The 12,215-nt window shown below is 42.6% G+C and overlaps 1 protein-coding gene across 1 annotated transcript in view; it reads right to left on the bottom strand.

Moving 5' to 3' along the window:
- Positions 1–12,215, bottom strand: part of PRKCH (protein kinase C eta) — a 117,047-nt gene that overhangs the window by 87,639 nt on the left and 17,193 nt on the right. Inside the window, exon 2 of the mRNA XM_005149620.3 lies at positions 811–874. Within this exon, the coding sequence (XP_005149677.1) occupies positions 811–874 (64 nt within the window). The remainder of the gene's footprint in view (positions 1–810; positions 875–12,215) is intronic.

The raw sequence follows: 12,215 nt of genomic DNA, 5'->3' as shown, positions 1-12,215 counted from the left end.
TATGGGCAGAACAAGAAAAAACATTAAAAACCATCTCCCCCAGGATGCAGGTGACAGCAGAGCAGACCCTGCCTCGATTCTTGGTGTCTGTACAGAGAACAGCTCCCAGTGAATGCAGTTTGAGGCTGCAGCTAAAACAAGTAAGAACCATGGTGTAGGTCTGAAGAAAATAGTTCTTTTGTGTGCCCCATCCTAGATTTCCTGGATTCTTCCAGCATAGGTCACATGCGTGCTCATAGCTGGTATCACAATAAACAACACAGAAATTGAAAACATCACACTATAAAATATAGTTACAGGGGAACAAAATCTGCCTGGATACTTTTCCAGAGCGGCTGCCACACTAAAAATCTCCTAAGTTTCCTGTGCAAAGTGAATTTGGGAAACAGAAATACACATGAAATAGATGAGAATCATTACAGGATAAGAATCATCCAGATGTTTTGAATGTGTTCTATTTTAAACATGTCGTACATGCTCTGTAGCTTGCCCTTCAAGAAGCACCCAGGTGAAAAGTACAGGTGACAAAAACAATCCCTTTGAAGGACAACTTGAGATAAATAAACCAGATCAAGCATGAATCAGCTCCCTGGGTCTGAGATCAGAGCAACACTAGAGCAGTGGGCACACACAGAGTGAGCCATTAAGAAGAGCCCCTTCCAGATTTTCCCTAATGCGCAGAAAGTCTTCGGCATGCAACAACATATGGCCTGCATGAAGAATGCCATTTACTTCTGTACTGCTCGGTGTGGCAAGAATAAACACCAGAATTCAACTTTTAATGGAAACAAGCCAAAATAATTCCCTTACCTTCTGTGAAGCTGCCTGTAAGAGTTATGACAACAAACACTTTGCCTTCAGGCTCCAAATCCACCTGAAAAAGTAAAGGAATCATTAGAAGATTGTTTTTCAAAGCAAAGACTCTTCTTGGGATTTTGCATGATAAATCTGGCCAACAGTTGATACAAAAAAAATAATCAAGCGTCCATAGCTCTAATTGTGCAACATTCAGGGCTCCATAAAACATAACCTGATTCCTTCTTTTTCCTAGAAGTACTGAACAAGCTCAACCTTGTTAGAGAAAATGGAGATTAAAGAAGAAAAAAACAACCCAAAGGTTAATAGTGTTCCAATTTGTCAAATAAACTAATAACACTAAACATATGCAATTCTCTGAAAAAGATCCATGCATACCTGTTTGGTGAATTATATGGATATTTCCTCCCTTTTATATTTTATTACATTGAAATAGTTTCAGTCTCTCAAAATACCACCAGTACTGGGGTAAACACTGATTTCTTACATAAATCACCTTTTGGCCTTAAACCATAAAAAACAGGAAACTTCATGGTGTTAGCTAAGTACTTGTTGTCATTTAGTCTATAGTAGACAGAGAGGTAGAACATAACTTTAGGTATCAGAGACTCAATCCTGGTGTCAGCCAACCTGTCTGAAAGAAGGTATGTATTTTTTAGTGAGTAGATGTTTTAATTTTTAGTTACATTTTTACACAGTTAAGGTCTTTGGTTGGTTGAGGTTTTCTGTATTGTTTTTGTTTGTTGTTGTTTGTTTGTTTGTGGCTTTTTTCCTCTGTTCACCAGCTACTTTTTAGCAAAAAAAAATCACAGCTAAGGATTCTTGGTGTTTGAGTCAGGCTGTCACACAGAAATTTCACTCAAAAACCCCTCAAAAACAACAACAAAACCAAACACACAAACACAAAAAAACAAAAAAACACACACACAAGGCACCTCCAATGCATCCCCAAGCTGCAAGGTTAAAATGAGCAAAGAAAAACTTCATACCTTGTGGGTATTAACAATCTGTGCAGAACAAGCATCTTGAAAATAGAGCTCTCTGGAAGTACAACTGAGCACAACCATCCAAACCCCCTCTGCTCTTGTACAGCCACCTTCCCTTAGTCTGGCAGAAATAGAAGCAAGTCTCCTATGTCAGCAGCATAGAGTTTCACCACAGAGGTGCCCAGAATTTAATACACCTTGCTGTATTTATGTATTTATGACTTGCTGTAGTCCTAAATCATAATAACTAAAAAAAAGAAATAAATAGAAAACTATTTCCTGCCCTGCAAGGAAGATGAGCCCAGGCTACCTCTTTTTTCTTTGGTATCATATATATTGTGTATCTATATATGTATATGTGTGTGTGTGTGTGCGCGCGTGTATACACACACAGACAACAAATCCTGCCAACACTTTGATTCCTCTCCAGTGTTAATACATATCACACCTTTCAAATAAACTTCTAAGCATAAGCTCCCACAGCAACAGTATATGGTCCACCACTAATGCAAACAATATTTGTGCATGGACTGTAAAACCCTGCCGTGTACCAACCAGTCCTTTCAAGGGACTAACATTAAAATACCATCAAAAGAGATAGCTGAACTCTATATACTAGAGACAGGCAGCCATGCTACAAATGGACACCAAGTGCCTACGTAGCTGTAAGTGGCGGAAGAAGGTGTCCAAGGCGGACTGACTCCGCTGTGTTAAAGTATAGCAGCTCTTTCTGCTGGCACCTTTACTCCTGGGAATGCTAACTGCAGCTTCACTAACATGAGCGGAGAGAATATTGAGGGGTAAGCAACAGACAGCACACACAATCCCTGTACATTTCCCTAGCCTATAGTGTGGTACAGAAATACAGAAATTGTTTTTGAAACCACTGAGAACTTGTTAGGATGAACAGAGCAAATCATTTCAGGGAAAGGATGAGAGAACATCCTGTTCACACCACTCCAGCTACAATCCAGAAGTGACACACCTCTATCAAAGGAATACAAAACAGGGAAGCTAGAACTGTTTGGGAATATCCTATCAAGATGCTGATTTTGTGGACACTGTATTTTCTGCTGGGGGAAAAAAAAAAAGAAAAAAGAAAAAAGAAAAAAATGAAAAAACACAAACTCATTTAAAAAGTCAATCTCACAGGGAAAATTTGAAGTAAATATGTAGCTCTGACTCAGTATTAATTTTTGTGTTTGCCTGCTCTGCTTACTTATGCACACTTTAGGAAGCTGTATTTAATGGAGACAGCCTTCTGTCTCCATGCCCCCTAAAAATACCACTTCAACTCCAGTGATCTCATGCATCATTTTTGCCTAGATTTCAATTCTCTGGAGAGAGACGCAGCTTTTTAAAGAAATTATTCTTTCAAAAATATTTAATATCTGTAATATATACAGTCACCCACATTGATTTATGGGACATCAAGAATTCAGATCTTATGAGAAAATCCCTCCTTACTTAGTTTTCCAAAACAATTCAGTGCTTATCATTTTTCTGCCAGTCTCCATATACATACATTAGACTTCTACTTTCGCATTCACAAACATGGTCTGTGGTGCAAAGCAGAGCAAATTCTGCACTCCTTGTTTAGTCTTAAAAGCAAAGGCTTACCAAGATACAAAGAGCTGGGTTGAGACCAGGAGATGCAACAAAAGCAGCATCCAAGCAAAAATTGTTCGAACTCTGTGACACACCTTGCTCTCCATCATCTCTGCAAATGGAATTCCTCTACCAAGGGTAGCAGGGTCTTACAGAACAGAAACAAAACAATTCTGAAAATAATAGCAAGAGATTTATGACAGTTATAAAACAATCTCTCTCCCCTCTGTATTCCAAGATTAAAGGCCAGTTAAATTCCCTACACCAACTAAGCAGCCCTGCTCATAGTATACCACAGTTCAAGAGCACTCAATAAAGAGGATCTAGCTACACTTAAGATGATCTCGCAGCCCTGTGTAAGCATGTGAAAATTAAAAAATACAGCTAAATTGCTCCAAAATGAGAACTGAAGCTTCAGCATGCCAAAAGCTGCTCAAACTTGGCACAGCAACTCCCCACTGGATGCAGGACTGATAGTAAAATCTATACAAGAGGTGAAATCAGACAGTCTTAAGAGTTTCTCTACTCTTAAACTGATAGCAACAGCAACAAGAACAGAGAAAATACAATGAAATGAGTAATTCAAATTAATAGACCACTGGTAAAAGTCTGGATTTTGGAGCTGCTGTGATCTCCTTTAAAGATAAATGTGACCAGCTAAGCAGCAGCCAACACAACACCTGAGGTCAACTCCCAAATACGTGGAAAGCACCTGAAACAGAAAATAATCTCCAACCTAGGAAGCTAAAAGGAAAATATCTGATTGCAGACCTCCTCTATGAGCCTGCCCAAGATCAGACAATCAAGCAGCCTCCAGACAGCAACTTCCACCTGACTGCACATGCTTCCTCTCACCATCGCACAGAGCCCCCATACCACAGCCACACAATGTGGAGGGGTCTCATGCTGGTATCATTAACTCCTGTGAGCTCCTCACATGTACTGGACCACAATCCATGATGCATGTGCAGCCTGATGGAAGCTCTTATGCTGATCTGGCATGCACTACAAGTGGCTTGCTAAGCCCAGGTACAAGGGCTAACCTCAGCCATCCTTGCATCACACAGTTCCTGTTCCTGCCCCTTCTTTACACCTTCATTACTGCCTTCACACTCTATGGTGCAGCTACTGAAATAGCAAATGCTTTGGGATAGCTTTACCAACACAGCCAACAACTGCAGCCACATTTGGGCACATAAAAATAAGCCATAACCATCTGAAAACAGATGTTCACAAATGAGTGTGCTACCCTACTTCCTTCTCCAAAAGGAGAAATTCCTAACATAAGCCCTCCTTCAATCTCTTCAGTCACTAAAGAACTTTATCACTACCACCTCTTTTCACAGACTGAGAGGACATCTCACTATGCTGTTATTTAATAGGACTCGAGTACCTCAAAAGGAAGCAGCTGTCGAAGGACTGGCCCTCCAGCCATGAAGGGATAACTCTATAGGGCTGGCTGGCAGCCCGAGCCCTGACAGTGTGCTGGCGGGGCTCTGGCAATGTCAGTACCTCCCAGCATCAGCAAACACCCCGGGGATCCAGCCTCACAACAGCACTGAGGGTGTAACACCAGTACCACACATACACCAGGTTTTGTTACTCACTTTTCTTTCTTGTCTTCCCAGCATCGACCTTGGCTGCACAAAGATAAAAAATGTATTTTTACAAAGAAGCAGTAGCCACAGTATTAATCTTGATGGAATTATTAAAGTCTAAAGCAGACTACACAATTGGTTTAAGTCAACAATGCAGCTGATGCTGATCTTCTTTCTCAAAGAAAGCACAAGAGGCTGAGAAACTCAACAGCCTGAAGACAACATAGATGATGCTAATGGGGAGTTCCTATTTCATAACATAGGAGATAAGTGATACAGGAATGCAACCATCTCTATGTATTTGACAACAATAGTCAAAGAGTAATAACTACAGGGAAAAGTTTTCTAATGCCAAGATCTATTTGGCACAGGATAACTTTTGGAGAATCACAGAATTCAGCCTGGAAGGTTTAATATCAGAGCAGGAGTCATACTGCAATGGGGAAGTCCTGTTGTACTGGGAGAAGCAAAGGAGAAGCCTGAATTTTTATGTATGCATGATATTGAGAATGTCATGAGGTACACCAGTCTCCAAATAAATCAAACTAAACTGGTGGCATGCAGCAGCACACCACTGGAGCACACAGCTGTAAACAGTAATCACCCTCCCCTCTCTCCAGTGCTTTCATCCTCAGCCTAGGCCCCTAGAGAACAACTGGGAAAAAACCCATCCACTTTCTGGCCGTTTTAGAGGCAATTGGCCAAGTTTTAGTTAACTGGGAAAGTGTGATTATCAGTGTAGAAAAGCCTTTAATCACTGTTCTCTTCCAGTTCAGGGAAATGGAAGACAGCATGCTCCTCCATAGAATAAAGAGTGGATAAGATCAGCTGTTGGAGCTTGGTTGTATCTGTGAAGAGCAGCACAGGATTTTGGCCCAGAGCTAAACATACACTTTAACTTCTGTTGAACTTCACAGCCATATCCAAGAGAACACAAGCAGTGGAAGATTTTGGCAAGCGAGCTGGAAACGAGCAGGTAAGGACTCATGAGTTCAGCCACGGTTTCAGTATGCTTCCATTGTGAGACGCAACATCTTGGCAGGGAGGCTGAGCACAGGACCGAGGACTCCACTCCTAATTCAAACCACTCACACGGTGCCCCATGCCTGAACTTGCCGACACTGTGTAGCTCCGCGTGACTTCAAAGGGAGCTGCAAGGGATTGGTTTCCCACAAGGGGGGCCCCAGTCAACCATCTCACACACCCCCAGGAAGGGACTGTACCAACATTGTTCCGACAACTAGGCAGGCGTTAATTGCTCCCCTTCTCATTACAAAAAAAGAGCTAGTTCGGGAACAAACAAGGGAACAGACACAGGGAGACCAGAACAGGGCTCCTTAATCATATGCCTTCACACATATAATAACTGGTCGTGCATGATTCATCAATGGAAGAGGTTTAGAAGACAAATTCAGGAGGAGTGTAATCTCTCAGGCAACATATCAACACCCAGCTGAAGCATCCACTGAACTCGAAGAGCAGGTATAGTCAGTCAGCCTCTGAGAGTGCCTGGCAGGTTAAAAACCTGCTGCGGATGGGAAGAGGCAGATCTGAAGGGTGGCTGCCTTCTTGCAAGTCGCTTGTTCACCAAAATGGAGACAAGGTGGACCTCCAGGATGAATAGAGACCTTCAACACTGCATCTGACATGAGCATTAATTCTTCCAAACACAAATTCAGAACAGTTTTTCCACCCTTGCCTGCAATCGATAATCCAGACTGGGAAGTCTGATTTGAAGTGCACTGAAATCAGTGGGAATTTTTTATTGTCTTTGGATCAGACACAAAAGACAACTGCATTTACCCTGGAGCTCTGAACATCCTTTCTCCCGTTGCTGCCCCATCCTTCCTTCGCCACAGGCACAATTAGTAAGCATCCTAGAAGTACAACCTTTTTTCTAAGCCATGTCAATGTTGACGTGGCTTCAAAAACAGAACAAGCCAGCCACTTGCAGTGAATAAAGCAAATATAAAAGCTAACTGGGGAGTTAATTAGCTTAATTAAACAAGTAGCTGTATCTTCTGACTTCCTACACAATTTTAAAATTTAATTAACAGAACTGCATATGTAATCAGTCACTTGTGGAGGCAATTCCCAAGGCTCTGCTTGGTTGAAAGGGCTGAAAGTCTGGGTTAGGCTAAAGCTGGTTTTTCACATGCCTCTAGTTATTTCTTTAATTTTTTCTTGTTTAAATTCCTAACAGGTCATGCTTATGGAATGTCAGATCTTCCTGTACTTTAATTAAAGATAGCACCTCCATCTGAGCATGCCTTTGTTGGACAGGTCAAAGTAGCAACTGTCTCAGCCAAATACATGGTGTCTGGATTAATCAGTCCTTCTTGTATGTTTTGAGGCTGACAGACACCTGTATATCAAGACAAGCACTTCTGAAAATCCTTAGGGCTCTCTCATACAAAAAAGATTTTGCATTTCCAGACCAACAGATTAAACTATTTTTCCTACAAACATACTGCATGCAATCTCTAAAATTCAAACCTGTGTGCCTAAAAAAAAGCAAAATGGGGTGCTGAGGCATCTTCTAATTCCTGCAAAGGCTGCAAATGCTTTGGGCAGTAATTTCCACCACAGGCTCCAAGTGCAGACGTGGATAGCTTCTCAACAAACCATGGAAAGCTCTGGCCAGGGGAGGCCTAGGAGATACCATGTGGTGAGTGGCAGCAACTCCATCTAACTTGTCCACCCAGGCTTTGGATCTGGTGCTGCTGAGCAGCAGCAGCATCTCCCTGCTCCCACCAAGATGTAATTTTGATGCCAAGTCTCAAAACAAAGTGAGCACAGGGTGGCACAGCACTGCAAAGGCTGCCAGTCCCACCTCAAAGTGGTAAGTGCAAACACCATGCTGAATTTGGAGTGTTGAAGCCCTCGCAGCTCACTGTTTCCAGCTTCAGTAGATGCATGATTAGACCTAGAGATGAAACCTGGTCCCCTGGGGGTCAGCATGTCCATTCCCTGGTAGGGGACAAAGACTTAAAATTTCCACTTTCTCCAAGCCATGGTTACTGTCAAAGTTTCAGGGGGAGAAAAAAAAAACATTTTCCAGTCACCATTACTGCCACATGGTTGACGCTCTGGAGGTAAACCCTCAAATGGGTGGAAAGTTAGTCTCTCTCATAACTCCTATAACCTGTTATTCCAGCTATTACTGAATATTGTCATTCTAATTTTTTGTTCCAGGATGGCTGTTTAACATATTACTTTTGTTTCCAGTCAAGCTGCATAATTATAAGCTGCAAGCCAGCCATGAACAATCATGCATAACTAACAACTTACTAACATAACTAACAACTAACTAACAACTCTTAGCCAATCCTGGACCCTTTAATCAATTTTAGTTTCATCCAAGAGATTACACCCCTCAACAGGAGTTTTGCTTGGGTAGGAAGAGCAAGGGCTGCAATGAGATTTATCTATTCTGTGAAAATTCCTGCCAAGAAAATCTGTGATTCTATGGAAACCTGCCTGAAAGGCTACAAATAAAATACAGATAAAAAAGGAGGTTCCAAATCTTCCAAAAAATTACATTTTCAAAAGTGTGAGCCAAAGCCTGCTCCTAATGGGGTTACACGAACTTATACTGGTTTTGATGCAATGAATGAGGTATGAATAATAGTTGTGTGTGGCTAGTCTTTAATATATCTAAAAAATAAAGGTAGCATTATCAACCTAAAAAAAAAGAGATATACACACACACACAATTGTTCAGACTGTTATATTTTTGTTCTCCTTATATTTTTAAGGAAAAACAACAGCTTCCTTCTGGAGGGATTTCTGATCTCTTTTCCCCCACCCGGAGTTACATGGCAAAAGGAGAAATCCAATCGCCTGTTCATTAGTGCCACAGTACTGAAATTTCTCAGACTCCAGGCATTAACCCCAGCACCACTGAGCAAGACCCATTCCTTCAGAAATTAAAGTGAAAATCATAATGAAACAGGGGCTGGGGGAAGAGCCCAAGGGTCCCACGCACACACTGGAGTCTTCAACAGAGAAGGGCTTTCATGCACAAACCCAGGATAGACTGAAATGATGAGGGTGGTGAACAGGCTGAGAAGTAAACAGGAAAGGTGATGAGAGCCCAGCAGTGACGATCCAGTTTCTGAAGGTGCAGAACACACTAATGTGGAATAAGCACAGGTGCTGAAACTCCCCACTCTGAGCTTTTCCCCTCTCAATTCAATGAGGAACATTGTCACACACTAGGATGTGTGCTGTCACACTCAAGGAGGTGTGCTGTCACCCCTCCCCAGCCAGGCCTGTGGGGCAGGGGAGGAAAGTGGTCTCCCACACTGCTGTCAGCATGGTTAGAAATGTCGTGCACAGCTCAGGCTTACCACAGGCAGCTCTGCAACTGCTGGGGCACAGCCACGCTGCAGCATGTGACTTCCTGTCCTACACAGCTCCTGCAGTGAGCCCCGCTGACATATTTCTCCTGTACACACAGACAGTGGAGCAGCACTACTGGGATGCAGAGCCCTGGGAGGCCAAGGTCTCCCCTTTTCAGAAAAGCCTTGGGGAACAGATAGGAGCAAGGCAGCAAAAAGCCTGCTCTGAAATAACTTCAACCCAGGAGACATCAAGTCATAAAACACATAGATGAGGCCCTCAGTGCCATGGTTTAGTGGTGGACTTGACAGTCCTGGGGTAATGGTTGGACTTCAGGATCTTAAAGGTCTTTTCCAACCTACTTGATTCTGTGAAATTGCAGGTCACTCTGCTCTGTTTTCCAGCCTGCCTGACAAACAGAATTCCACTTGCTCTAGTGACTGTATGTGGCAGCCAGGGGAGATGACAGGCAGAGAGCAAAGGCTGCTCCGTGCCTTTCTGAGCAGCTCTGCAACCCAGTCAGCTGCAGAGAGCAGGGGCAGGACCCACTTCCCAGAGGGCCTCTCACACCTTCGTGCCACGTCCTTCCTTGAGCTGCATGACCATATCTCGTGTGAAACCAAAATCGTGTGGGCAGGATGCATTCTGCCTTTCCCACCATATACAAACAAGCAGAGCTCTAGTTCTGCTGAGCACAATTTATTAAGCACACATCCTGCTTTGTAACACTACACCAAATACCACCACGTCCCATCCATCACTGGATTTCCCTCCCAGCTCCTCTTGCCTTCTTCCAATAGCTTTATTTTACTTTTTTTTAAAGATGGGAGGAAATCACAGATTAATTTCCTAACAGACAGATACTGATCAATGCAGGACCACTAAATTAAAGGATGGCAAATGCAAGGCTTCATTTTCAGCAGTTTGACTACTTAATTACAGCAAATATGTCCCTGCACACGTTCAGTAGCTGGTATCAGGCTATTGGCTATACATATGCAATGTATGGAGATCTGCCTGAAAACACCTGTATGTGCAATTGCAGGTAAAAGAAGCAGAAAGCAGGACAGAGTCTCTGCTCTTGGGAAAACAAAGCAAACAAAAATCTGCTATTTCCATTCAATAAGCTGTAACAACAGGTCAATAAACCTCAACAACCAGTTATTACCAATAAAACAAAAATCCCTCAACAGTTATAGAGCCCTGGGACACCACTTTAGCTATTACATTCCAGGCATAGGGGTTGTAAAGGGATGATGCTGACAGTTCACAGTTTAGGTTTCTCACCAAGAACACAATGCAGGAAACACTGGTTGCTATCTCCAGGTTCTGGAGGTGATTAATAAACATATTTTCTGTCACATAATTAACTTGGGAAAAAAAAAAAAAAAACAAACAATAAAAAAACCTCAAAAAAAAAAACAGGAAGCTGTGCCAGTTTCGCAGTTTTCAGTAATAAAGATGGGTGCCAATCAGGCAAGTTGATGGCACTTCACATTTGGAAACACTCCAAAGACCATAGGAATGAGTTAGTGAGTGGAGTTTCCCCCAGCAAAAACAGTGACATAGCTGACCTTAGCAGTGGTGCAGTGTCCCTGACAAGGAAAGGGCAGATGAGTGCACTAGCAAGAGAGTGAGCCCAGGTAGCCCATGCACCATCCAGCACACACCAGAGACCTGGGGTTTGCCCAGGGAGGAACAGAACAAGCACCAGGCAGAAAGACAGAAGGAGAAACAAAGAAATTGAGCAGAAAAGAATTAATGATGGTCTCAACCTTAAGGAGAACTCTTCCTAGGCACAGCATTCACCTGCAGTTTTAATTAACCTCATTAACAAATCCAGGCAGGCTTATGAATCATTCACAACTTTATATTAAAAGCAGCAAAGTCTGCATTATGGTCTGAGGTTCTGTGTTTAAAGCACTCCTGTTGAATTCCCAAGGACAGTCACCCCACAGTTACAGCAGGAGAGCACTGGGTAGGTTAGGGGAAATCCACCAGGTTGTACAATCAGACAATGGCCCTCCATATCCTGTTCATGGATCCAGCCCAAGGAATTGTGAACCCCTAAGCCAGCTGCAGCAACACTCTGCAAAGAAACCCTCTGTAGTTGTCTCCCCAGCACATATTTGCCCACCTATGTATTTGTGCTGTCCTCCAGTATTCAGTGCTGGAAACTGATTTTCTTGTTATTCATAGGTTTCATTGCATGACCTTAAACTTTTGTGAAAATCTTCTCATTTGAGTACCCATTAGGTGTGTCACTAGTTCTAAAATATCTTCCTACTACATATATTTCATTTGGTGTACTGCTGCTTTTCCATTTTTGTCCAATAGCTCTCCCTTCTTCAAAAAACCAGGCTGCAGCTGATGAGATCATGAACCATTAAAATCCATTAGTCCTCCAGATATAATCCATCAGATTTCTCAACACCCCAGGTAGAAAGGGGAAAGGTCACAACTTTCTGCTACTCCAACCATTTTAAGTCAGAGGATCACTTTTGAAGAGTCAAACCCCATCTTTTCAATAACAGCTGAAAAGTTAAGTCCTGGTGGTACAGCAAAAGGCAATCTGTTGGAAAAGTCCAGCTCTTTACAGTGCTTGATCACTATTGACGGGGTGCTGTAAACTAAAAACTCCTTGAGTGAGGTGTAATAAGCATCTTGATGCCTCCAGCTTGACAGCAGGAAGGTGGGGTCCTATGATACAGGGATTCAAATCCAAACCAAAAACCCTGCAGAGGGCTTGAGTTGCAAGCACTTACTTTCTTCAGAGGGCTTGAGTTGCAAGCACTTACTTTCTTCCCTTCAACACCAACTGTTGAAAAGGTCTGTGTTTAATAGAGGGCCTTGCAGTAATCAG

This window comes from Melopsittacus undulatus, chromosome 4 (genome assembly GCF_012275295.1).
Source record: "Melopsittacus undulatus isolate bMelUnd1 chromosome 4, bMelUnd1.mat.Z, whole genome shotgun sequence".
NCBI classification, from domain to species: Eukaryota; Metazoa; Chordata; class Aves; order Psittaciformes; family Psittaculidae; genus Melopsittacus; species Melopsittacus undulatus.
This window is presented reverse-complemented; position numbering and strand designations above follow the sequence as displayed.